Raw genomic sequence first — 27,962 nt, 5'->3', positions numbered from 1 at the left:
AAACTCCTGGTAATTTATTTTATTTAAATTTTATCTAAACATTGGCATTTAAAATAAAATTGGGCTTTTTTAATTTTAAAAAAGTACTAATCTGGAAACAAAGCTTCTTACTGCAATATCAGTAAACAGACGCTAGAAATGCTTGCACAGGTCCTTTGCATTGCCTCTTTCAGCCATATGTAGCCTCGCACATTCCTGGCACATACAATTCCATTGACACCTTTCTTCCAGTTCCTGTGGTGTATTACTGTATATACTCTGGCCTTTAGAGATAGCTGTCCAGCGTCACTGACAACATATGGACGCACATCATTTTATTCGTATGCTGCCTTTCCACACTTCAAACGATGCTCAAGGCAGCTTACAACATGAAAAATATATATAACTACAACATAAGAAACGTAGTCATCAACAAAACATTAAAAAATAGACAACCAAACGGAACATTTTCCACATAAATCACAAGATCTAAAATAGATACAAAGGAACCAATATCAACAGCAGCAGCAACCCCCACAAAACAACCCCCCACCCCAAGAGTCCATGAAGCAGCCTCAGCTTTTGTGGCTGTAGTGTCAGGGCCCCACCAGGCCAGGTGGGGAAAGGCCTGCAGGGCAGGGTCAGGAGCAGGTCTGCCAGGACTCACAGCCAAGATGGGAACATAAAGAGCTACCTTGGACCCGTGATCTGACTCTTGTCTATCCGGCTACATTGACTGGCAGGAGCTCTCCAGATTTTCAGGCAGAAGTTTTCCCCAGCTCTTCCTGGAATTTTGTGTATCCAAAGCACGAGCTCTATCATTAAGCTATATAGCCCCTTTCCCACAGAGAAGTCTCGAGCCCCAAACGGTGCTTCAGGAAACAGGCTCACACCATTCATCCAGTTGGTAAAACTTGATAGTAAAAAAAGTCAGTATCAAGTCCAGGAGCCTTCTCCGCTCCTGGGGATGTGGGGAAAGAGTTTGTAGCTATACAGTTTAAGGTGCTGCAGCATCACCTGTTTTGTCTTAGGCTTGGTGAATTGGGCCTGAAACAATGGGAGATGTTTGGTGCCTGGTGCCTTGCTGTCATCAATTCAGAGACTAATCTGTAGTAGTTTGTGTATCTATGCTGTGTGTCTCTGTGTGTAGTGTTCCCCCTTTTCTCAGCCACCTTGACAGGATGGAAGCCACCTCTCTCTCTCTCTCTCTCTCTCTCTCTCTCTCTCTCTCTCTCTCTCTCTCTCTCTCTCTCTCTCTCTCTCTATATATATATATATATATATATATATATATATATATATGGCAGCACTCTGTTTCCAAGTGAAATGTAGCACACATAGCAGACATTGGTCTGTAAAATAAATAAATAAAACATCTTGTGCACACATCTTGAGTGTGCTCTAGAAGATAGTTGAAGGACACACTACTTATGCTTAAACATGTCCTTTTGTTTTATTTCAATTTCTGCCCTACCTTTCAACCCAGAGAGGTTTTCTAGACAGCTTACATATAATAATAAATGAATCTCAACTGCTTACATTCCTTTGTGATGACCTATCCAGCCTTAATTCCCCACTTCTCATTAGGTCCCTGTGACTCTTTTCAGCCCTTCTCATTCCCCTGGTTGCTGACAATGAAGTGGTAGTTGCCTGGCTACAAAGTCCTTATATCCTGATCCATGGTGATGTCCACCCCAAGGGATGGTGATGGCCCAAGCAAGATGGAAATCGGTAGGCCCAGAGTTGTGGAAAAGATAGGAAGGTAAGGCAAGGAACAGCCAGGCCTTTGTACAAAGACCATGGGGCTGGGGCTGGACTATGGTCAGTGGTCCTACAGCTGAGGCCCAAAATACAAGTTGTTTCAGTGCATCTTGGAGTAATTGCACTAGGTAGTCACGGTGGAAACCCTGTCTCTGATTCCTGTATGTAGCCAGTTAAAGAATTACTCCCTTTTCCTGCAGCTGGTGACCTTCCCCCCCCCCCTCTAATATAAGCAATGGGATTTCACACTACTTTGAAGAGAGCTTGTTGGGGCTTTCCTGATCCTCCAATGAGTCTGCAGTCCATTCAGCCCCATGGCAGAAGTTTCTCCTTGGGGTTCGGGGAGTATGTGGAACTGCTGAGACTAGAGCTGCTTTTTGGGAGTCTTCTGCAACTGAGGGTTCCTGGTTCAGGACCTTGACACCTCCTCACATTCCCTCCAGGACTGCAGGACTTTTCACCTTCTTCCTTAGTACTTCAGTGTACCAGTCCTGTGTAGGGCGAGGTAAAAAGCAAGGTTTAAAGCAGGGGTAGGCAACCTAAGGCCCGTGGGCCAGATGCAGCTCAATCGCCTTCTCAATCCGGCCCTTGGACGGTCCGGGAATCAGCGTGTTTTTACATGAGTAGAATGTGTACCATTATTTAAAATGCATCTCTGGGTTATTTGTGGGGCATAGAAATTTGTTCATTCCCCCCCTCCAAAAAAAAAAAATTCTGGCCCACCACATGGTCTGAGGGACGGTGGACCAGCCCATGGCTGAAAAAGGTTGCTGACCCCTGGTTTAAAAGGTAAAATATAATCAGCACTCATAACCTGAAATCAATTACATGCTGTGGTTAATGTGTTTTACCTGCATCTGTTGTAGAAACTAGATCTCTTGAAATGATCCAGTGCATGTGTTTATATCTTAAAAACTAATTGCTTATTTGCTGACTATATTTGATTTCTGGCAAAGACTTAGGCCTGTGCGCAAGTTGTGCTATCTGTCCTTTAAGGCCTGTTGGTTGCTTCAGCACAGGGAGAAGTGTGATGTTTTTCACGTACGTAATCAGAAATTCAATTAATGCTCAAAGTTTCTGTAGACTAGTGTTTCTATTTTAAGATTGTAATGGAATAAATTGTTGCAGAATTAATTAGATTAGGATTACAATGTGTTAACGCACCAAGTTGCAGTTGCATAAATACTTTTATGCAAAGCAATGAATAAATGTAGGAATTCCCTTTGAAAGTGTAAAAGAAGAGGCCAATATTCATCCAAGCTGCCTAATATAATCTTTATTCCTGTCTTTTCTCTTGAATTCTTAAGCATTCTCACATGTTTCAATTTTAATCTCTCTTTCTCTCTCTCTCTCGCCAAGATTCAAACAGCTTCTGTAGGCATGCTTGAATACATGTTTGACTTCTTACCTTTAAATACTAGAATTATGTGATACCACAAACTGCTTTTGAAACTCAACTCTGGTTCGTGAGGAGGTGCTAGGTGGGGGGGGGGTGTGACACAAATACTTTGTGCAGGCTTTGGACCCTGTCCAACCTTCCTGAAAGTTTTTACTAAAATTTATTTAAGAGTTGCACTGTTGTCTTCTGCAGTGCACCAGTCAGAGCAAATAGATAACAGACATTACTTTCATTTTAATGGTAATATTACTTAGCTGCTTGTGTTCCCTCCCCCATCAGGTATTCATATTGGAGCTGTATCATCATGAGAGAATCACAAGAAGCGTCCAGGAGTTCCTTGGACAATGAATGGAAGAAGACAAGGAAACAAAAAGAATGTGGCATATAAAAAGGATTTAATACCTGGAGTCCTTGGCCGTGACAAATCTTCAAAAATGGGACTTATTCTCTCAAAATACAAATTACCTTTGGGAGTCATCAAGCTTGGAGTCATGCTATTGAACTAGAAGTAAATGTTTTTCTCTTCTTGGCCAGTAACAGAGCATTAATGGATTATGATTTTCCCAAGTTGGAAACATTCATTTTTACCCATTTAGGATATCCTTATGACTACATAAGGAATAAAACATTTCATACTTAATATTGATCAGAATGGGCAACTGACTTGTCAACAACAAAAATGGCAGATTTTATCGACTGAGCCAGAGCTTCCCAATGCATTTTGTACAAACTGGGAATCGCTGTGCTGTGCAGCTGCCTTCTGAAGGCCATGAAGACATATAGACTAAGGATATCATCTTATTGTTGATATCTCTGAGGAGGCATAAGCAGTATCAAAAAAAATGAATGGAGGCAAGGAGTGTGACGGTGGGGACAAAGATGGAGGGCTGCCTGCAGTACAAGTCCCAGTCGGTTGGCAACGGCGGGTAGATCAAAATGGAGTTCTGTATATTAGGTAAGCCTTCACATGCATGTTGGAATAGGAGGTTATTCTGTTTAAGTATTTCCATGAAAAGTGACTAAATAGCCAAAGTTCTCTTTCTCCAACTCTGGAATGCATTACCTCACCAGACATCAAACCCTGGATAGAAGAACTTTTTAAACCACCCTGAATCTTCCAACATCCCCTTCATTGGATGTCTCCAAGTTATTGTGCTATGCAAGAGGAAGAAAAACCTTTCTCTATTCACTTTCTCCACACCATAATTTTTTACATCTCTAGCACAACTCCTCTTACTTGCCTCTTTTCTAAACTTAAAAACACACACACACACACACACACGCTACCCCTTCCCCCACGGGCTGAGAAGCACTTCCACTGTATCCTGTGGCCTCTTATCTACGCTCCTGGGGAACATAAGATTAGATGCTAATACAGGCCAAAAAATTGTAGCTCAGAAGGATATTGCAGAATGTGAAAGCCCATTCCATTCCCAGTTAAGCAAATTCTTCCTTGGAATTTATCTATCTATCTATCTATTTCTACCTACTTTGCATTTATCCAAGGTTGACTTTTTCTAGAGGCGGCTCCTTGTGTAAGAGCTTGAATTACCATCAGCTATATGCAATCTATATGAAGTGATGATAATATGAAGGGATGCGGGTGGCGCTGTGGGTTAAACCACAGAGCCTAGGGCTTGCCGATCAGAAGGCCGGTGAGCTCCTGTTCAGTCCCAGCTCCTGCCAACCTAGCAGTTCGAAAGCACGCCAAAGTGCGAGTAGATAAATAGGTACCACTCTGGCGGGAAGGTAAGCAGCGTTTCCGTGCGCTGCTCTGGTTCGCCAGAAGCGGCTTTGTCATGCTGGCCACATGACCTGGAAGCTGTACGCCGGCTCCCTCAGCCAATAAAGCGAGATGAGCGCCGCAACCCCAGAGTCGGTACCTTTACCTTTACCTATATGCAATCTAACCAACACATTTACTCAGAGGAGCAACCTCATTGCCCAGAAACACTTTAAAGACATATTCTTATATCCCTAAAGAACTCTCTCATTTCAGATAAACATCAGTTCCCCAGGCTGGTTTTGTGACTGTTTTTTTAGGCAGACCTATATTTATGAAATGTTTGTTGCACAGTAGGACTTGGGTCCTGCTATTAATTTGGAATAAACTTGTCTTTAAAAAGCCTGTCTAAGCTTACACTTTATTTATTTATTTATTTATTTATTTATTTATTTATTTATTTATTTATTTATTTATTTATTTGAAGGAAAACCTTTTACTACTTGAAATAGGAACTTCTTGAGATTGTAGGCTCTTTTAAACAGTATGAAATGTGAAGCTAATCCTCTGTGTGTACTAGTTCCTCAATCCTTCTGTGCATTATATGTTATCCTGTGCATTATACATTAATAGACAAGCTGGTACCCTGCAACATCCAAGAGAACAATGGAGCAACTTTGAAATGCCTAGCCTTGAATTCTTGTTAAAATGTAGGTTAGAGAAAAGTAAGTTTGATGTATTGTTCTGAACAGAAATTACATTAACTTTTCTGTGGAAACTTTTGCAGAACAGTGAAGCTGTACTCTATGTTTGTGTGTGCACGCGTGCGTGCGTTCTAAACTGATACATCAATTGTATGTGAAGTATTTTCTAGCAATATTCATTAATGTGCACATTTTACATTTTTCTTATTCTTTCAGTCCTAGTGGGTCTTTATTGTCCTGTTTGGAGCAGGTTAAAACGTATCTGCTGACTGATGGAACATGCAAGTGTGGTTTAGAATGTCCTCTCATCCTTCCCAAGGTAAAATCAGATAACTGTGGACATACTGAAGGAAAAATGAATATATGTTGAACTAAATATATTGTTATAACATTTTAAAAGTCATTAATTAGAAACAAAACAGTTTTAAAAACAAGATGCATTACTTACTGGCATGGTTCACATAATTAATCTAAACAGTTGTTTAAAGGTGAATGCTCAGTGTATTATTTATTTATTTAGTAGGCTAAGTAAGTAAGTAAATTTATTTGTATAAAACCCTTCATCCATAGATCTCAGAGTGGTTCACAACATAAAAGTAGGTCTCGCCCCATGGATCAGTTGCCGAAACTGAAAGTCCTTACCTCCCCACCGCCATCTTAAGTCCCTGCCTCTTCAGGGGTTTTTTTCCAAGTCTTTCCAATCGGAGACTGTGTCTGTGTGCAGCCAATGTCTCTTCTGCACTTTTCATGCCTCTTCTGGTTCAGGGAGGCATGGGGTGAGGGGAGCTTGTCGCAGCAGGAAGGGGAGACACCTGTGACTTTCCTCCAGCCTGACTTACCTTTGCCTCTTTGCTTCCCTCCTCCCATGCTTTTCCCCTGCTTCAGCTTCTGCATCTGATTCTGGACTTCTCTCTGCCACAGACTCTCCCAGCTCACTAAGCCCTGTTACTGCCTCCACTTCTGGCACCTCCTCTTCCCAATCTTCTCCTTCTGACTACTCATCACCATGCCCTGGGCTCTGGTTCCCCAGCTGACTCCCACTATTCCTCTGCATCCCAACCAGTCCATGCTAACTCCACATTGCAACATTTGTGTTCTTATTACTGCCAGTGGTCTACAGTACACAGGGATTCTGTTTTTTGCTTGTTTGTTTGTCTTCATCATTCTGTGATCTTCATCGACCAGATCACAGAGTGCTTTGCAGCATCTAATTAACATAATGACAAATTCAGAAATAATCAAACCATTAAAATAAATAACCAGTTACATTTAAAAACAATGTGCTATATATCAAATCAATACTATACAGTAGAGTAGTGGACAGCAAAATTGTAGTGGCCTTGAAACCACAATGTGTCCATTGCTTTCTTTTTCTTGCAATGATGCTCTTTCCTATGTTTCGTCCCTAGTAGCAGTTTGTGTGAACTCTCCTAGAAATTCAGTTTGCCAGATATAGTAGATAAGGAAGAGTGTGCATTGACCCAAGGTAGAATGTAAAGCAAGGCAGAATAAGCAAGGTGCCCTAAGGGAACTTACGTATTCACAAAATAAGATAAAGCTATCTACAAAAAGATAAAACAAGAAAATCAAGAAAGAATCACAACCATACTTTAAAGCATACAAAAGTTAAGAGACTAAAAGATTAAAATTACATCAACTTTCTAAGCATCTGGGTAGGCTTGCCTAAAAAAACATGTTTTTATCAGGCACCACAAAAGAATACAGTGAAAGGCGCCTGCTTCATCTCAATGGGCAGGGAGTTCCAAAGAGCAGGTGCTGCCACTAAACGGTTGAGTTCTTACAAATGTGGAATGTGTATTATGTGGCACCTGTAGTAGTGCCAATTGAAGCGGTCAGGAGTGTGTGTGGGGGGGTGCAGTAATCTCGTAGGTAAACTGGTCCCAAGTTGTTAAGGGCTTTATATGCTAACAGTAAGATCTTGAACTTGGGCTGACAAGGCCTTACTCCTGTTAGCAATTCTACACTGCAGCATTCTACCCTGACAGCAGCTTCCAGACCAAGCATGAGTGAAGCCCCACATAGAGCGCATTGCAGTAATCCGGTTGCCCTCTTGAATGAATGGAACATGGTCTGGTCTCCCAAATTGTATAATTGGTCTGGTCACCCAAATTGTAGGAATCTGTGACTGTCAAATATCCGACAAAGCTGACTTGACAGCCATGTGGAACAAGTTTTCCTTTAAACCCATATCATCTTGAATAAAGGAAATGGCATTGAAAATGCTATAAAAATGGTGTCTAGCTCCACTCCACTTGGCCCACATAACTGCTGCCCCCCCCCCATGGAAGAATACGCCTTCACCCCCGTATGGCTCCCCTTTATCACATACACAGCCTAACAAGACAACAAGAATCCGCCAACAGCATACGAATCAATATGGCTAACCTGATTCAAAAACACCCACCCACCCCACTCACACATGAAACAAAGTTCACCACAGCCAATCACAAACAAACAACCATACCTTAAGCCAAACCCAACCTCTCTCACCACCAAAGGAAGACGAGCGAATAGCAAAGGGAACCTGCACAAGCAATGCTGACACAAAACCCCACACATACATTAAGTAAAATAGAAACATTGCCACCTGACCCCACCCCCACTCACCATGGCCCCCTCCACCTCTTTCACCTTTTCTTCCTAATGTAATACTAATGTCTCAACAAATGAAACTGATCTGTAGAAAATCTAACTTGAAAAAAGAGACATTGCACATACTTTTGTAAACCAAGAAATCTTTAATAAAAAATATGTGTTTGGTTTTTTTAAAAAAGTGCCCCCCCCCGAACCTGATGGTGGGGCTGTATGTCGCTAGGTGTCCCGGCCTTCAAATGTGCTGGACCTATACAAAGCTGTACACGTTTTGGGAGGAGGTGCTCAGGGAAATGTTATCAAATTAGAGTTTGCATGAGATGATTTGGGTCTGCAGTATAAACACCTTATTGGACAAGTATTGCCGGTTGCACAACTAAAGATAGAAGGATATTGGATGCTTTGGAGGCTGCCATACTGAAAGCTTGGCAACTAGTTACAGGTAGGTAGCCGTGTTGGTCTGGATCGAAGTAAAATAAAAAAATTCCTTCAGTAGCACCTTAAAGACCAACTAAGTTTTTATTTTGGTATGAGCTTTCGTGTGCATGCACACTTCTTCAGATACCATGCACACTTGGCAACTAGTGTCAGCAGAGGGGCTAACCAAGAGAAAACTAGCAAAGGGAATAAAAGCAAAAGACAGCTTTTCAGGATGCTGGTAGGCCCTTATTATGAAATGAGCATCAGGGAAGAGGGCAGGACACACACACACCCGTATATAATTTTGCAGCTCGTATGATTGTATACTATAACCAATGATACCACACAGCTAGAAGTATGGTGTTGTGAGATATGTCTGCTTGGAGTAATCCAAATTCACATCTCAGTGGGGTGGAATAGTGGGATTTTTTTAAAGCAAGGTACCACAACTTTGAGGGACGCAGGTGGCGCTGTGGGTTAAACCACAGAGCCTAGAGCTTGCCGATCAGAAGGTCAGCGGTTTGAATCCCTGCGACAGGGTGAGCTCCCGTTGCTCAGTCCTAGCTCCTGCCAACCTAGCAGTTCGAAAGCACGTCAAAGTGCAAGTAGATAAATAGGTAGGAAGGTAATAGCGGGAAAATAGCGGGAAGGTAAACGGCGTTTCTGTGTGCTGCTCTGGTTCGCCAGAAGCGGCTTTGTCATGCTGGCCACATGACCTGGAAGCTGTACGCCGGCTCCCTCGGCCAATAATGCGAGATGAGCGCGCAACCCCAGAGTCGGTCACGACTGGACCTAATGGTCAGGGGTCCCTTTACCTTTACCTACCACAACTTTGAGCAGAACTGTTTGTTCTCCAGTCATCATCCTCCACTGTATCTTGTGAATTTTGATTCCTCTAACATGCCCATTATATAATCAGATTTTGAAGAAAATGAGAGGTGCTTGCTTTTGGTGGGGTGCTAAGTCTCTTAACCCAAAAAATCATAATATAGTGTTTTTGGCATTATTTTTAAGGTATTTAATTTTGATCCTGGAGTTGCTGTGACACAAAGAACAGCTGAAGATGTTAAAGCAGATGAAGATGTCACTAAGCTATGCATCCATAAAAGGAAAATTATTGCAGTGGCCACACTTCATAAGAGCATGGAAGCACCTCATCCTTCATTGGTTCTAACTAGTCCTGGTGGTGGAACAAGTAAGTTTGGCTTTTCACAAGTGGGAGGAAGAAATTCAATGTTAATGTTCAGAAGTAAGTAATGTAATAGGGGGAATTAATCTTCAAAAGTTGTTTATTCAAAAAATAATAATAGATATGTTAAGCTATCAAATATTATGAGGTTATTTTAGAGGACCATACATCCTTTTTGCACCTTACAGAGTGATTCCACTTTACTCCACTAATCCTAAATCAGTAGAATAAGTAAATGCTGCAAAATATTCTTGGGTCAAATTAGGAGCTGATGAAATTAAGTCCTTGCCCTGGGCACTTTTGCCTTCTCTTGGGGCAGATAGGTCTTAAGCAGCCCCAAGTAAACTCAGGAAACTGATAGTTGCACCAGGGGGTTATGGTTATACAGCTGCTGGCCTGGATAGGGCACGGCAGGTCACATTTTGATACAAGTACATTGCCCTAAATTATTATTGAACAGAAACAGTGCTGGCTGGGACTGATGAGAGTTGTAGTCCAAAACATCTGGAAAGCACTAGGTTAGTGAAGACTGGCAATAGGAATAAATGGCATGGGTTTCCTACCAGAATCCCTGGTGCAAGACCATGGCACATTACAAAATTTTGTGTTTAATGTACTTGGATGCAGTTCTGTCCAGAGGCGAAAAATTATTCTCTTTTGTTATATTTCATTTCATTTCACAACAGTAACTCTCATGTTTTTTTATTTAGGTGCAACTCCAATAGTACCTTCACGAGCAGCAACTCCAAGATCAATAAGGAATAAATCACATGAAGGAATTACCAATTCTGTGATGCCAGAATGTAAAACTCCTTTCAAGTTGATGATGGGGTCCTCAAATGCCATGGGAAGGCTATATGTGCAAGAGATAACTGCAAACCAACAACAAGAACTTCATTCTGTCTATCCCAGGCAGAGATTGGGCAGTAATGAACATGGACAGAAATCTCCATATCGTGGCGGCCATGGAGGAATGCCTAGTCCAGCTTCATCAGGATCACAAATATATGGAGATGGTTCCATCTCTCCTAGGACAGACCCTCTTGGAAGTCCAGATATTTTCACAAGGAATAATTCCAGTTTTCATGGAGCACCCAACTCTAGTCCTGTTCACATGAACAGAACTCCTCTGTCCCCACCTTCAGTAATGCTACATGGTTCTCCTGTGCAGTCATCTTGTGCTATGGCTGGAAGGACTAATATACCTCTTTCCCCAACCCTGACCACAAAAAGTCCAGTAATGAAAAAACCCATGTGTAATTTTTCAGCTAGTATGGAAATGCCACGAGCAATGTTTCATCACAAACCACCTCAAGGCCCTCCACCTCCTCCACCACCACCACCTTCCTGTGCTCTTCAGAAAAAGCCATTAACTTCAGAGAAGGATCCGCTTGGCATTCTTGACCCCATTCCTAGCAAACCGGTAAATCAGAATCCTGTTCTCATTAATCCAAGTACTTATCACTCAAATGTTCACTCTCAGGTACCTGTGATGAATGTAAGCATGCCTCCAGCCGTCGTCCCTCTGCCAAGTAATCTCCCTTTGCCAACTGTAAAGCCTGGTCACACAAACCATGGGAGTCATGTGCAAAGAGTTCAGCATGCTGCTTCAACCTCCCTCTCACCCTCCCCAGTAACATCACCGGTTCATATGATGGGATCTGGAATTGGAAGGATTGAGGCTTCGCCCCAAAGATCACGCTCATCTTCCACATCATCTGATCATGGAAATTTCATGATGCCTCCAGTAGGACCACAGTCATCTTGTAGTAATATTAAAGTTCCTCCTCGATCACCAAGGTCAACAATAGGGTCTCCTAGGCCATCCATGCCATCAAGTCCTTCTACAAAGACTGATGGACTCCATCAGTATAAGGATATCCCTAACCCATTGATTGCTGGAATGAGTAATGTATTGAATCCTCCAAACAATGCAGTTTTTCCATCTGCATCTGCTGGAAGTGGGCCCATGAAAAGTCAGCCTGGCTTGCTGGGAATGCCTTTAAATCAGATCTTGAACCAGCACAATGCTGCCTCCTTTCCAGCTAGTAGTTTACTCTCAGCAGCAGCCAAAGCACAGCTAGCAAATCAAAATAAACTTGCTGGTAACAATAGCAACAGCAGTAGCAATTCTGGAACTGTTGCCAGTGGTGGCAACAATGATGGACATAGCACTTTAAACACCATGTTTCCTCCTACTGCTAACATGCTTCTACCATCAAGTGAAGGGCAAAGTGGTCGAGCAGCACTACGAGATAAGCTTATGTCTCAACAAAAAGACCCTTTGAGGAAAAGAAAACCACCAAACACTACAGTGTTGAGTTTGCTTAGGCAGTCTCAGTTGGATAGTTCTGGAGTTCCTAAATCTGGGCCTGACTTGATAAGAAAACAGAATCAAGGTTCATTTCCCATTACGTCTATGTCCCAGTTACTTCAATCCATGAGCTGTCAAAGTTCTCATATGAGCAGCAATAGTACTTCTGGTTGTGGGAGCTCAAATACTGTTTTGCCTTGCTCTGCTAACCAGCTGCATTTTACAGACACTAATATGAACTCTGGCACTATTCATAATTCACTGGCACAAGATTTACCTTTAAGAGGAGAAAGTATGCACTGCCAGAATTCAAACACTAACTTTGGCCATGGTAATAGTCCTGGCCCAAACAACCATCTTGCAGGCTTAATCAATCAGATGCAAGCTAGTGGAAATTGTGGGGTGCTCAGTCAACCTGGAATGGCTTTAGGAAACTCACTACATCTGAACCCAGCTCAGCCACGAATCCGAGCACCCTCCAATCAAGTGATACCAAACAACATTGTGAGCAGTTGCAGTCGAACAAGTCCTGAAACAGGTATGTTTCCTTTAAAAGCTGGTATCTAAAACTTTTGAATGATCTTTTCTGTGTCTTCTTACATATATATTTCATTGAGCACCTTCAAGAGAAAGAAATGGAAAGTTTCTATTTTGAGATGCAATTTATTTATTTATTCATTTATTCATGCTTCTACCAAGCTTTTCCCCAATGAAAGCAAGAACAGCATCTTATAGCTTGGTTATAGATCATAGCTGTCAAGTTCTCCCTTTTTTAAAAGGGAAATTCCCTTATGCTGAATAGGCTTCCTCGCAAGAAAAGGGGAAACTTGACAGCTATGTTATAGATACTGTTTCCTTTTAAAAGTGGACATTGCAAGATATGGCTGGTTTTTCTTGTATAGTTAAGTATTTTATAGTGATAGATAGATGGTTCAGAAGGGTGAAGTATGTTAAGATAATTGGCTAAACACAATGGCCAACTTTGCATATAACTCCAAGCCAAAGCAAAATAGCTGGGCTCCCACAGAGGAGGCAAACCATAAGCCACAATGTAAGGTTTGTAGCTCATGATTTGGAAGAGCTGAACCATGAGTCCATGGTTCCAAACCATGAGTTTGGAACCAGGTATGCAGAAAAATATTGGTTAGGAGGAGAGGAGGGATGAGACGAGGCCTGATAGACTGAACATGCTCAGAGGCCTCCTACATCATTTGAATAGAATTTGCCTGATCCAACCCATAGCAGTTTTAGTAGCCTGAGGAAGGGGAGAAGGATCAGAGAGGGGAAGAGATCTGTATCCCTAAAAAAAAAAGAATTATGGAGATAATTTGGAATAGGCACCGGTATCCAGATCTATTAGAACGTCTGCACTGGTAGAACTGGTTCAGACCAATGAATTTGATGAATTTAAAATGTTATTAAAGTTTAGGTTTGATAGACCTATTTGAATAATCGCCGTATAAGAAAGATGACCCAGCGTATAAGACGACCCCCGACTTTTGAGAAGATTTTCCTGGGTTAAAAAGTAGTCTTATACGCAGGAATATACAGTATTTATTTGGGGAGTGTGTGTAAATCAATCTTTTTTTATCTATGGCTTTAAAAATTCTGGAAACTTTACTAATGCCCAAACAAAGCTCTAGAAATCACATTTATAACAACCTATAATGAGAAATTCTGTATTTTCTCTTTTTGGAGAAGCCAGCAGGTTGCATCACAGTGTCTTATCTACAAATAAGCACACTTTTTGTTAGCCTCTTTGCATACTATTTTTTTATTTCATAATAGGATTTTTGAGCAAGATGCTTCTGACAAGTGTGTCTAAACTAATCTTTGGAAGGATACTTATCTATATTTTTTCCCCTTTCAGATCTGTAGTTGAAAAATAAAGTAGCTCAGGCCAGGAAATGGAAGTTTTTTTCTAATATATTCTACACACATTTTGTTTGCTTTTGGCCTGTCATATGCTTGCTTAGGGAGACAAATCCGGAAAGCTAAAACCAAGTTATATAAATAGTAGTTGTGTTTAATACTGAAGCATTGAAGTGCAGTTTGATAACATTTTGCTGGCTAGATTGTAGATCAGGAGGGGGTTGCATTGGACCCTAAATTATGTAATCTCTGCAAGCACTAGTTTCTAGTGGCATGTTACCCATAGGCTTGTTACGATTGACTCACAAGATTCCATGATTATGAAAAACTACTAAAGCTTTGATATCAGCCATATGAATTTCAGAGTCTGGAAGGGTTTTGCTGAAGAATCCAGAAACTGTAGTCTGAAGAAACCTTATATACACACATCTAAGAACTAGAATCACCTAAAATAAAGTGTGGTACTAAATGATGTTCATTCACTTCTGCAATACCTTTATGATTATGATTATGAGATTATGAGATGAAGCTAATTTCATGGGGAGGCGGGGCTTCTGACTTCTAAAACCCTATTGTTTATATTATGAATACAACTGATCTATAAAGGAGAACTGAAGACAGCATTCTGCCAGAGGTATTTATGAATCAGCTCTGTGTCAAAGACCTTCAAATCATCATCACCTAAAGTGGACAGATGTGTTCTCTTCTGTGCCAGATTCTGAGCACTGGGTTATTACTTCTAGAGGCTCCTTATTGTTGGCTATGCAGTTTGTATAAATTGCCTAACTACAGCTATTTTTAAAAATCCAGTGATGCTCTCCACTGATGGAAGGCTCTTTGATCCAGCAGGCTTCATTAAGCTGAAAGGAGGAGGTGAATTTTGTGAATTGCCCCTTACTCCTGCAGTCCCCCAAGCTACCTACCACACAATGCCCCCATCCCACCTGAGCAGATTTATGGAGGAAAGTGGGGCAGTGAAATTGCCTCACCCCATTTTGCTAACTGAAGTTTCCACTGGATCAAAAGAGCCATCAGCAGAGATACAAATTGGTATCCTACGAAAACCTAGAATACCAACAGAAGTGAAAGATGACATAAGTGCACAAGATGCAGCAGTCATATCTGTCTGGCACTGGAAGAAAGCAGAGTGAAACACTCTTGCAGTGAAATGCAGATGGGAAGAACTGTCTATAATTGTGATGCTACTGACATAAACAGGTTCGCATCATTAGATAGAAAAGTTAAACTATCACCTGATTGCCTTACAATTGCCCAACAGGTTCTATCTTGCTCGTGGGTGATGCCTGAATGATTCTGCATCCTCACCAGTGTAACATCCGATAAGGAATATATGAGCACAATTTGTTAATTACTATTAATTCAGTTTGCATACTGCCCTTCGTCTGTAGATCTCGAGGCGCTTCACAATATAAAAATGCAAGATAAAAACACAAAATACATAATAACAAGAACAAAAAGCCCACAAACCTATAAACTCGTCTCCCACAAAGGATATCAGATTGACAAGGAACATTTTTGCCTGCCGCCTAAAGGTATGTAATGAAGAAGCCAGCCTCCTTGAAGAGGAAATTTTGCAAATGTACGGATGGGCATAGCTGTAGCACCACATCTTACATTGTAAGCATACGAGAAGAGTTAAAATGCTTGCACTCTTTCTACATTGCACACTGAGAGCCCATTGCAGAAAGATTGAGAAACAGCCCATAGTTGCCCTTGAAGTAGTATTACAGAGGTACATCCATAATCTTTAAAAATAAAATAAAGAAAGCTACCTAGTTGTCATATTGGGTAAATAAAGCAGTGTTGAGCTGCTTCCTTTTTCTTGACTAGGAAATGCAAGCATTTAAGCCATAAAAGGTTGGTGGCAAGAGGAAACTAAACCTAAAACAAAAAGGAGAGTCGGGTGTGAGAAGATCATCCCTGCACTACTTCTTGACTATGCTCTGTAGGCAAATGTTTTGAGGATTTCTGGATGGAGAGTTAGCAAAAACTATTGGTGAATTCTGGTGATGCCAGGGAACCATCATATCTGACTCTTGACAGGTGACACAGAAATAAGGTGGCAATTTGTCATATGGCAGTTGAGAAAAGCCCAAAAATAAAATAAAATTTAAACTTAGTAATCAAAAGCCCTCATAATGATGAATTGTAAGTTGGTACTTAAGTAAAGGGTAAAGGGCCCCCTGACCATCAGGTCCAGTCGTGTCCGACTCTGGGGTTGCGGCGCTCATCTCGCTCTATAGGCCGGGGGAGCTGGCGTTTGTCCGCAGACAGCTTCCGGGTCATGTGGCCAGCATGACAAAGCTGCTTCTGGCGAACCAGAGCAGCGCACGAAAACGCCGTTTACCTTCCCGCCGGAGCGGGATTCGAACCGCCGACCTTCTGATCAGCAAGCCCTAGACCCTGTGGTTTAACCCACAGCGCCACCTGGGTCCCAATTGTAAGTTGGTACTTACAATTACACAATTGTACAATTGGTACAATTACAATTATACAATTGGTACTTACAATTACACAGCGCAGGTGGCGCTGTGGGTTAAACCACAGAGCCAAGGCTTGCCAATCAGAAGGTCGGCAGTTCGAATCCCCGCAACAGGGTGAGCTCCCGTTGCTCAGTCCCTGCTCCTGCCAACCTAGCAGTTCGAAAGCATGTCAAGGTCCAAGTAGATAAATAGGTACCGCTATAGCGGGAAGGTAAACGGTGTTTCCGTGTGCTGCTCTGGTTTGCCAGAAGCGACTTAGCCATGCTGGCCACATGACCTGGAAGCTGTACGCCCACTCCCTCGGCCAATAACGCGAGATGAGCGCCCCAACCCCAGAGTCAGTCACGACTGGACCTAATCGTCAGGGATCCCTTTACCTTTACTTTACTAAGAATTTAAAAGCAAAAAGCAGCAGCATCTTGATGCATTTTGAGCGGGATAACTTTGCTGAAAGGTAAGGACAGGGTGCTGACCGGTAGCGGAGAGGAGACTGTAGCGTCACACAGTACCTTGTGTGAAGGTGACACTTGAAAACTTAACAGTGGCATAAAACATGTTTTTAAATGTTAACTACATGGATTTATAGTAATCTAAGCTATGCTGACTCAAAAAGAAAGGTCTTTTATAGTGTGTGTGTGAGAGAGAGATTATGTGGTTAGGAACACAGAGTCTGCCTTCCACAGAACTGGATCTTTCCAGGTCCATCTAGCATAGAATTGTCTACACTGAATGGCAGCAGTTCTCCAGAGTTTCAGACAGGGGACATTCCCAGCCCTATGTGCACATGCTGGGAAATGAACCTGGGACCTTCTGCATGTAAAGCAGATGTCCTAGCACCTCATCCGTGTTGAGACAGCATACCATGAGAAGATAGATTTACTAGGGCTATACGCCTGGAATTTCCCGGACATTGCTGGGATTCATCCATCGAAAATGACGTCCATGCAGTATTTTTGAAAAGCAACCCAAATGTCTGTGAAAACCTCTGGATGTATGGCAGCCCATATCAGAAATGTTTATTTTTGGGGGGCGATTTTGCCGGAAAAAGGGGGCGAAGCTCAACAACTTTGTCGTCCCCCCCCAAAAAAACACTCAACACAGCACAGTGAAATAAATCAAAACAGACATGATTGCAGGATTCTGATGTGTTGTTAGAAATTGCTCTTGGCCAGTATTTACAGACCAGAAGGTAAACATTTTCAACTTTGTAGAATTGCTTTTAAAATGTAATTTTAGCTTTTATATTGTAATGACGTGAAGTTTTGCAAAGAACCCAGTCCTATATTCCTGCATCAGCATTCACTTTTTAATTTATTGTGGCATACAGAAATATGATGGGTATTTAATTGGCAATAACTCATAAATATTTATTTCAGTACAACTAGGCTACTTATTTTTATCTTGCTCTTTAATATGTTTAAATAAAATTAAATACCTCAGAACTTTATGTAGCATTTATAATGACTCGTAGCTTCTCAACTTTTTTAAAAATAGGAAAACTTGAGAAATCAAGCACATAGTTATATATATGAATATAGAATATTTGTATATGAAAGGAGCTTGAGTTTCATCAATGAGGTTTTTATTATGAATTTATTCCATATTGCCCATATTGCTCTTCACATTGCCTGTCAAAAACAACCTTTTGCCAAATATTTCACCCATCTTTTATTTTCAAACAGTTATTCACAATGCATGGACCGCTCTATCCAAATTGTGCAGCTGATTTGTATTTTATATATATATATACACCTTTTTTCGGTCTTTAAAAAATTTACGGACATACAAATTACAAAAACACAAATCACATGCATTTCTAATACACATACATTTGACTTCCGCCCCCCCTTTTGTGGTTCCTTTTTAATTTTCATACTGCATTTTCCACATTACTCCATCTTTAAGTTATTCTTTAGTTTTTCTTAATAATATATTTAACTGCTTGTTTTACGTTAAACCTGCTAATGAGCGTATTTGCATACATGTGTTTTTCAAATATTTCACAATCTTTAATAATAATAAAATTTCTTCTTGTAAATCCAGAGCGGACCAGATTCGGACCCAATAAGCTCTGAAGTCGATGGGGAGGAAACAAATCTTCAGAAATACCATATACTTGAACTGGAAGCCAAAATGGCCATAACTTTATTGTTTGTTTGCTAGTTTCACATAAAGACATAAAATATTCAGACATGCTAGCCACTACAAGGGGGCTTAACCCTGCCAAATTTCTGGCAAACAGCTCAAAAGGGTTTTTATGCTAGGCACGTTTTAAGTTAGCTTTTTCAAGAAAGTTTTTTTAAAAAAGATTTTACTGAGCTGATGTATATAATATTGCACTGTGTGTGTCTTGCTTGTACACAGGCAGTGCGCAGTGTACTGGAGTGTACAATGTACTCACAACACACACACACACACACACACACACACACACACTGCAATGTATTGATAAAGACAGATACAGAAAACCTAGCATTCTATAAATAAAACTTATGTAAGAGCTAGAACCAGTTTTGGGTGGAGGGGCAGGAATACTAAGACACGAGGAAACAGACTTTCTTTTTTTTAAAAGGATGGGACTAGGATTAATTGGGAAAGGATAGGAAAAATATACGTCTGAATAGGGTGCTGTGAAGGAAACAAAACTCAAAAGACAGAGCTTACAAAATAGTTATGCATTCTAAGGACTTCACTCTGCCTCCTCCCAAGAATTTTGATTGGGGAGTGCTGGGTGGGGTAAGATTACAGATCCCCTCTCCCTATCCTGGCGTTTTTGTTATATGGTGATGTCATCATTGCAACAGTTTAGAGACGGTCTGTCTGGATTTCTGGGGGACTGTTTTGCACTACAAATAACAAATGGTACTATTTAGCGGGAAGAAACTCCAATGAAAATCCTCATTATTACATATTTTACATGGCTGTTTTTGTATATATTTTAAATTTTTATATATAGATGTTTTATGATGGCCTATATTTGCAATTCCTAATAAAGGTTTGGCAGAGTAAAAGCACTACAGATCAGTACAAATCAGGAAGACACAACCCACTCTGTGGTGATGGAGACTTCCTCGACCCAATCTGGATCAGGGTGCGGATCAGTTCAGAATTGAATCTGGTGCACGGCTCTAATTTGCAATAACCTGCACAGCCAAACATATCTTAAATATATAGCTCTTCCTGGAGGAATATATCTCCTCCCCCCATGAGTTCCTGCATTTTTTTTTGTGTGCGAGGGGAATCCCCTAGCATTGGAGTTTCACTAAGGGAAGAGGAGCAGTAGTCAGTAGGATATTTAGAAGTCATTCCCTTTGGGCCAAGTGATCAACTTGATAACTTCCTCAATACAGAAAGGCTTCCTCATAAAGCTGTTTCCTGCCCCAGAGAAGACAGAGAAATATTTTTGCTCTACTGAAGCTTAACAACAACAACACAGAACTCAGAGTATTGTTCTGATCCCATCCCACCAAACTCCCACTCTAGTGAAGCGCTCCAAGATCTCTTGGCAGAGTTGACTCATGCAAGTATCACAAGAAACCACCCAGCCCATTTTGTGTTTGCATTCTAATGATGGGCCAGCTCTTTAGTTACAGCCTGGGACCAGGTAACTAAATTGAAGCTAAATAATAATAAAAAATCCTTCCAGTAGCACCTTAGAGACCAACTAACTTTGTCATTGGTATGAGCTTTCGTATTGCATGCACACTTCTTCAGATACATGCATGCACACGAAAACTCATACCAATGACAAACTTAGTTGGTCTCTAAGGTGCTACTGGAAGGATTTTTGTTTGTTTCGACTACAGCAGACCAACACGGCTACCTACCTGTAACTAAATTGAAGCTGTTAAGGAGTATTATACCTCACCATATAATGGATTTAGATGGGGTGGGGATTCCGTTTCAAGGTCTTGCAACCCTAATTATTCCTTTGTTTTAGGCCCTGGAATGAGGGGTAGCAAGTACCAGGCAACTTCCTTTTTCCATTTTCTTTTTCCAGCATATCTCCCAAGCTGAGGGTTTTGCATGCATTGCTCTCTACTGCCAGCACACTTGTGAATAGCATGGATGCACAACCCCTGTACTCCATCAATTTTTTAAGAAAGGTTTCATAGCATATTGTGGGAGTCCATCACCTCTTGAATATGCATGAACATACTCTGAGACCTTGTTTTGTTATCTAGCACATCCACGTGCAGGATACTGGCTTTTCTTACAAGGGTAATGATATAATTAAACTAGTATTTAGTTAACTTTTGGTTACACATTGGTATCATGTTCAGTCAGTGACTCTCCTGATTGCAGTCAAGCAGAAACTTCTTAAGTGAAACAGAATACACTATTTTGTTCCCTAGGGGAAAAAATGTTTCCTGTTCCCTTTCATCAAAAGGCAATTGTTTTTGCAATTCTGGTATATCTTGTCAGAGCCGTTGTCAGATATTCTGCTCAGGAGACTTGGTTCCTATCAATACTGCACTACAAATATGGATTAAACTCAAACTTTTATACCTTTAGGCCTGTCTATCCCAAAGTCTCTTGTGGACTTGGGTTTTTTAAGGATTTCTTAAATATTGTATCAGAAATCCCTGGGCCCTCTCAAGGAGCTTTAGTTCCCTGGTTTCACTGGGAAGAAGAGTTCCTAGTTGCCAAAATAGAATGCTAATCACTAAATGGTTTTTTGGCTGTGAAAATAGAACAACTGCTCCAAAGTAACATCTATGCCTTAATGTTCCTTCAGTGGAAGGATTTCTGCTTCCACAATAGCGCAGCTTCCCTCGCACATCTTTTCTAGGGGTTTCCCCAGTCCTATGGAAAAGATTTGGACTGGGCGCAGGGTGAAGTCCTGTTGTGCAAGCATAATGGGTTAGCTGGGTTAGGATGGGTTGGTTACCATAGGTTAGGAACCATAATTCCATTATCAGGTTTAGGGATGACCAAAAAGGATACCATGACTGATGTGATTGAAACACATTCAGAAATCCAACAATATGTATTTCTCCTGCCTACCAGGGTGCCTAACACCATGTCTGTGTCAGAACGGAGCCTGGGGCAGATTTAAATGGGTATGAATAATCTATTTCATCCAAGAACCTAGGAAAATGAGTCACCACCAAAACTACTTTTCCCAGAGATTGAACATTTTAGACTGCTTGGTCTAAAATGTGTCGTGAAATCCAGAGAGGGTTTCTTCAGCCAGAGCCACCTTAAGACTGGATGAGACTACACCTTCCTCTATGGAGGCATTGACTGTTGACTGACTTGGTCAAGCCTCCTCTGGCTGCCTTAATGAATGGTGGTGCCTTAACTGCAGTGCTTAAATCACCATGGAGCTTAGACAAAACTTCCATGATGGCAAAACATTTTCTGCTTTACCACCATGGTATGCGTAAAAGTATTATAGATCCTATGGATGTATGTGCATGTTTGCTTGCTTTCTGAGATGAAGCTGCCCAACCCTTTCCAGATTCTCTTCCAAGGCAGGCCCACAAATGTGCTTTGCAGGAGGAGTCCAATAATAACATAATATTTCACATGCCTTTTGCATTGTTTTATTGGATTGAGAGCACTAGAAGAACTTTTATTTTCAGAATCCTGGCTTCATTAATCAAAATACAAAAAATATTGAAAAACAAAGTATGAAAAATTCTGTTTCACACGGAAACGACAGCAGTGCCTATATAACGCATATGTGTCTGCCAACAGCATTCTGTAAATAAGACCTAAGGCGTTTTTGCAATTTTTGCTTAAAGTGTGAAGAGCTTTACATCTGAGTTTAAATGTGGTAGTTGTGAGGCTTACTTGACAGTCTTGACCAAGTGATTACTTCTCAGTCTCGCCACCCTCAGTTTCTGTGGAATTAAAACGGGTAAAAGCCCATTTACCCTGCCTTGATCTTATTGGAGGAAGGATAGGATATAAATGTGACAAAGGTTTATAATATTTTCTGTACTGTGCAGAACTTACAACATGTAAATAGTGGGACTTTCAGAATGCTCCGTCAGTAAGCTTTAGATTTAGCTTCTAGTCTGCCTAGTCTTTTTCTTCTCACATTCTCAAGAGCCGTGCTTTTGCATACATGCGTATTTTATCTGTATATTTCCCATTATGTTTTTGATATGTAAAGCCACATGGTGGCAGTCTTGAGAATGGATTTTGTTCTGATTGCTAATCTGTCTTCCTTAACTTTCTACAATCTTATTATTAGAATTTAAGCCTACCTCATACTCTGACACTGTACTTGATATTTGCCCAAGAACAAAAACGACAATTAAAAACCCCACAAAAACCACAAATAAATAAATGGGCTTGTTGAGGCTGAGTTTTTAAGTAATGCTTTAATGCAAAATGTTTCTTATATAATCTTTCTCATATATTTACCATTATAGCGTTTGAAATAATTAATTACAAGTTCTAATTTTGTATTTAAATAACCCAGGTGGCTTGAATATGAGCTTCCTACAAAATGGTCCAGGATGCCCTATGCCAGGCATCCCCAAACTTCGGCCCTCCAGATGTTTTGGACTACAATTCCCATCATTCCTGACCACTGGTCCTCTTAGCTAGGGAACATGGGAGTTGTAGGCCAAAACATCTGGAGGGCCGCAGTTTGGGATGCCTGCCCTATGCAGTGGTTCTCTTTTGAAGGACAGAGAGTAGCCCTGCGGTAGTCTTGTTTATGCTAGGAGATGGCCCAAGGCTATCTCAGTAGTAGACTTGAAGTTGCAGAATATGTTCTTCAGTGCATCCCACTCGTGACTTTTAGAAAAATATGGAAGCACTTGTTTTTATTTATGTATTCAGTTGACATACTACCTAAAGTGTTCGGAAAGCGGTTGACAATAATGTAAGTATTAAATTGCATTGTGCAGCATTCATTCAATGTAACAAATAAAATCTGAAGAAAAGCCAACTTTCTGTTTCCACAAATTTGTTGTTTTCAGGTAGTTTAATACTGCTTTGAATACTTGTAACACGATTTAGTACTTTTGGTGGTTTTTTAATTATCCGTTTTGTGAGTCACTGTAAATAAGGCAGGAGATATGTTGATAACTCTTCCTTGTCTGAGTGTTGCAAACTCCAGCTGATATTTATGATTCATTATAGCATTTATCTTTCAATGTGCATTACTTTTTCCTTTCTTTCTCATTTGCAGGAAGGACAGGACCACCATCATCGACAGCTATAGCTGGCACCAGTCAACCTGCCATCACCAAGACCACATCCGTTCTTCAAGATGGTGTCATCGTCACAACTGCAGCCGGAAACCCACTACATAGCCAGCTCCCCCTTGGGAATGACTTTCCTTTTGTTGGTCATGAACATGCTCTGCATTTTCCACAGAACAGCACTTCAAACAACAACCTTCCGCACTCTTTGAATCCAAACCTCTTTAGTTCACTTCCTATCTCTTTGCCAGTGAATCAGCAGCACCTCCTAAACCAGAATCTATTAAATATACTGCAGCCTTCAGCAGGAGAAGGCAAGTCTGAGGTCACCCTCAATCCTTTAGGTATTCTCAACCCAAATGTAAATGCTGCTTTAGCTTTGCTCTCTGGTGATATGGATGGGCAGGTGCTGCAACCTGTTCATTTCCAGCTGCTAGCAGCTCTTCTACAGAACCAAGCCCAAACAGCTGCCATGTTCCCCTTAGCACCTTTCAATCTGTCCATCTCAGATCTGTTACAGCAACAGCAACACAACCCTGTACCTTCAGTAGCACAGATGACAGCCCCACCACCAGATCACTTGCTTAGCAGTCAGTCAGATACCAACAGAGCTGATACCCTGTTAACCAGTTCCCTGGGAAACCCTTTCCCAAGCTTTTCAGGCACAGACACTACTTCAAACCCCCTGCTCCTTCCAGCTGTCACTGGGGCCTCAGGATTAATGCCCTTGAATCCCCAGCTGCTGGGTGGTGTTCTGAACTCTACATCGGGCAACCCTGCTAATCATCCAGAGGTTTCCATAGCAACCTCCTCCCAGGCTACCACTACCACAGCCACTACATCATCAGCAGTGGCAGCACTGTCTGTCTCAACACTTGGTGGGACAGCAGTGGTGTCAATGGCAGAAACATTGCTGAGCATATCTAATAATGCTGGGAGTACATCTGGTTCAGCTAAACTCAACAGTAACTCTGTGGTGCCACAGCTACTTAACCCTCTACTGGGGACAGGTCTACTTGGTAAGTTAAATATTTTCACAGATTTTAAAAAAGGAAAAAAAAATGGTGGTGGGTGGGAACTTCTTTTTTCAAAACTCCATTTCATTGCACTTTCCCCCTAAAACGTTTATGCTATGTTAACTTGCTTAACCATTCCAGTGAAAGACTGCAAATATAATTGACAGACATTTTCAAACAGCATTTTTAAAACCCTATTATTTAGATAATATGATGCCATCAAAATTCAACCAACCAATTGGAATGGCTTTTACTTTTTTCAAATTTCGTAGATGCGTCTTTGGGATGCAACATTTTAAAATATATAGATATAGATATGTATATATTCAAGGCATCACAGGGTTAGTATGAGTAGCTGTGCAATAGATAAGCTTCCAAGTCCATCTGAATTAAAAAAAAATATCAATGTGTCCAATCCCTAGATTATGACGACACAGTATATATAAAGCACTCAGAGTACAGTCTTCCACAAGTTCAAGGCAATAGGCTGCCCTTCTAGCACTCTACACTTAAGTTCCCATGCTTCTTGGATGCTCATTTTTTGGTAGGAAACCAATGGTTTCTAAACAACTTGACAAACATCAATGGAAAGCTTAATTCCAGTTCACATGTTTAAATCTAAGAGAATAATATCCTAGATTTTCACATTTATTGGGAAGCCCTTCATTGGAACATGACTGTACAACAGTGATAGAAATGTGTGAATTGGGCCTGAGAGTCTGCCAAATTCTTGTTCTTCCTTTATGAATATCCCTCCCTGGTTGTGTTTGTGTGTGCGTGCGCTCAGTGAATTGCTGCTAATAAAACATAGAAGTATTATGCACAAGCATTTTTCTGATAAACACAGGCCTAACTTACTAAGAACTTGCAATAAAAAATGAATTCTGTGCCAGATTTGTTGCTTATTCATAATACTTGTGCATTTTGTGCCAAATTGCTTGTGTCTTCTAAGTGTATGCTGTAGCATTTCACAGGTGCCTGTAAAGTAGGCTGGTGTGCAAAGGATTGCACGCAGAGCTTCCACACACCTAGCAGGTTTTCTCACCTCCACGTAGTCCTCTATTTCTGTTGTATTGTAGCTTTTGACACAGTATAAAGTAGTGTGGTCAGAGAAGTAAATGGAGCAAGCCTCATGCAAATGTATGTGTGTATGGGGGCCCTTTGGATCCCATTCATAAAAATTAACCTTGCTTGCCTCAACTAAGTATTATGAGATTGTAGCTTCTAGTTTTCCTTAGCTGGTTACTGCTTTAAAAAAGGAAGTGTAAAAGTTTCATTCATTTGCAAAGGTCTTGTAAAAAATAAGTCACTTAAATGTAAACAGTCTCTATAATTTGTGCCGTTATTGGTTAACAAGGAATGTTAAACATTTAAATAGGATTTTTTTAAAAAGTTAACGAGAGTACTTAAATGATTGTTTAATAAGCTGTAGAATATGTTGCTATTCAAGAAACGCCAGGAAAGTTGCATTTAGTATATGCAAGGCAAATCCAGAGTTAGACTTCACTGTAAGCAAGACTGCTTTCTGCGAAAGAAATCCATACCTTGCATATTAGTTCCCTGAAATATTGATTCACTGAAGAGTTATGGGGGAGGGGGTTTATTCCACATCTTGTCACTAAGTGGTAAAATATGACCCATGTGTTACACCTTCAGAAAATTGTTGACTTAAATATCTATATGTTTGGAATTGCAGGTGACATGTCATCAATAAATACTACCCTTAATAATCATCAACTGACGCATCTACAGTCACTGTTCAACAACAATCAAATGTTTCCATCCAATCAGCAACAGCAGCTTCTTCAAGGCTATCAGAATCTCCAAGGCTTTCAAGGACAGCCCCCCATTCCTGGGCCACCTAACAACTCAAACCCTATGGCTTGTCTGTTCCAGAATTTCCAGGTAGAAGTTGGTTTGTTCTTTCAAGTTTTCCATGAAAAATAATACAAATTCCTATACTCCTTCAATAGTTTATTGGGGATTTTAAGCAATGTCTGTATGAAGTTAAATCATCCCATTTTATTATCTCAGTACTTTAACATCCGACGATTATGTTACATTGCGAACTGTTCACTTCTCATAAGTTACAAGGGAAAACTCTAGTGCTGCTCTTCAGGATGGCAATGGAAAAGTATTTCTCTGCAATTCTTGGACCTGGTGTTATATTTATTTATCAGTGTTTAAGTTTAGAAGACTTGCATTGTCTTAAGTATTCTGAAACAAATCCCTGTAAATGCATTTTTAAATATTTTCCCTGTCATGGCTATCTGCGTGCATATGTTTAGCTAAGCTTTGAAAATGACAGAAAATATCAGCAGCTACTAGATCATCAAAGAGAGCTACCTTGTGCAGTAACATCATTATAGTACTTCCAAACTCAAAAGCTGGATGAAAATTAATGCAGAGGGTAGAGAAGAAAAGCTTTTATTCTTTGAGTATAATAGCAAAATACATCATTTTGTTATTCTAGACAACTAAATATTTCCCTGTGTTTGCAAAAATCATGGCCTTCAGGGTGCTTTTTATCTTCTTCACATTGTGCTATGTGACTTTCTGTTGTTGTTGTTTGTTTTGTTTTGTTTTTTTGCTTTGTTAGACATGAATCATGCATATATTTAATGTTGGTAACTGTTTAATGTAGCCATGACAAATATTGCTAGCCTGCTTTTCTATACAGGCTTTGATAGATAATACTGGGGCGGGGGGAAGCTTAGATGCAGATTGTGAAAATATCATAGTACAGCCTACAGATGATGTAGATTTTTTAGGCTTAGTGAAGGCAAAAAAGGAGAAATTTTATTCACACAAGATAGGGGTATGATTAATTAAGAAGACACTTGTACTGGATAAAATATTGCAACTGGTCCTGGATGGGGATGCCCTTCCCTCGAAGAGCCAAGTTTGCCTGGGTCTTCCTCAGGTTTAGGTAGTGTCAGTATCAACCAACTTCAGCTAGATCAACAGTTACAACCCTATCTGGTGAAAGTAATCCTGGCCACAGTCATGCATGGACTGGTTATTTCCAGCCTACTGCAATGCTTTGTAAATAAGACTGCTGTTGAACAAAGTTTGGAATCTTCAGTAGGTACAGAAGGGCACTTGTGGAGTCTCATGCTTTGTGCACGTAATAGCTGTCCTGCATCAGCTGCATTGGTTGTCCCTTTGCTTCCAAGCTCAATTCAAAGTGCTGGTTGTAACTCCTTACAGTTTATTTTAAAGGGCTCCAAACACCAGGTTCTACAGGCCTCTCTAGCTACTCTCAGGAAATGCCCCCTCTCACCAGGCTTTGCCCTTTACTG

General features: G+C 40.7%; 1 protein-coding gene across 5 annotated transcripts in view; it reads left to right on the top strand.

The window, feature by feature from the left end:
• MBD5 (methyl-CpG binding domain protein 5) overlaps positions 1-27,962 on the top strand; it is a 97,662-nt gene that overhangs the window by 57,678 nt on the left and 12,022 nt on the right. For 2 of the 5 annotated variants that reach the window (XM_060279641.2, XM_035131227.3), the window contains 6 exons: positions 3,419-4,094; positions 5,783-5,885; positions 9,614-9,794; positions 10,499-12,640; positions 23,632-24,663; positions 26,357-26,565. In XM_060279641.2, coding sequence (XP_060135624.1) covers positions 3,982-4,094; positions 5,783-5,885; positions 9,614-9,794; positions 10,499-12,640; positions 23,632-24,663; positions 26,357-26,565 — 3,780 coding nt within the window. In that variant the 5' untranslated portion in view covers positions 3,419-3,981. Of the gene's footprint in view, positions 1-1,566; positions 1,742-3,418; positions 4,095-5,782; positions 5,886-9,613; positions 9,795-10,498; positions 12,641-23,631; positions 24,664-26,356; positions 26,566-27,962 lie in introns of all 5 variants that reach the window. The other 3 variants (XM_060279649.2, XM_060279646.2, XM_060279662.2) reach the window with 3 other exon arrangements.

This window comes from Zootoca vivipara, chromosome 1 (assembly GCF_965207765.1).
Source record: "Zootoca vivipara chromosome 1, rZooViv2.hap1.1, whole genome shotgun sequence".
NCBI lineage: Eukaryota > Metazoa > Chordata > Lepidosauria > Squamata > Lacertidae > Zootoca > Zootoca vivipara.
Note: the sequence above shows the minus strand (reverse complement) of the source record. Positions and strands in the feature narration are given on the sequence as shown.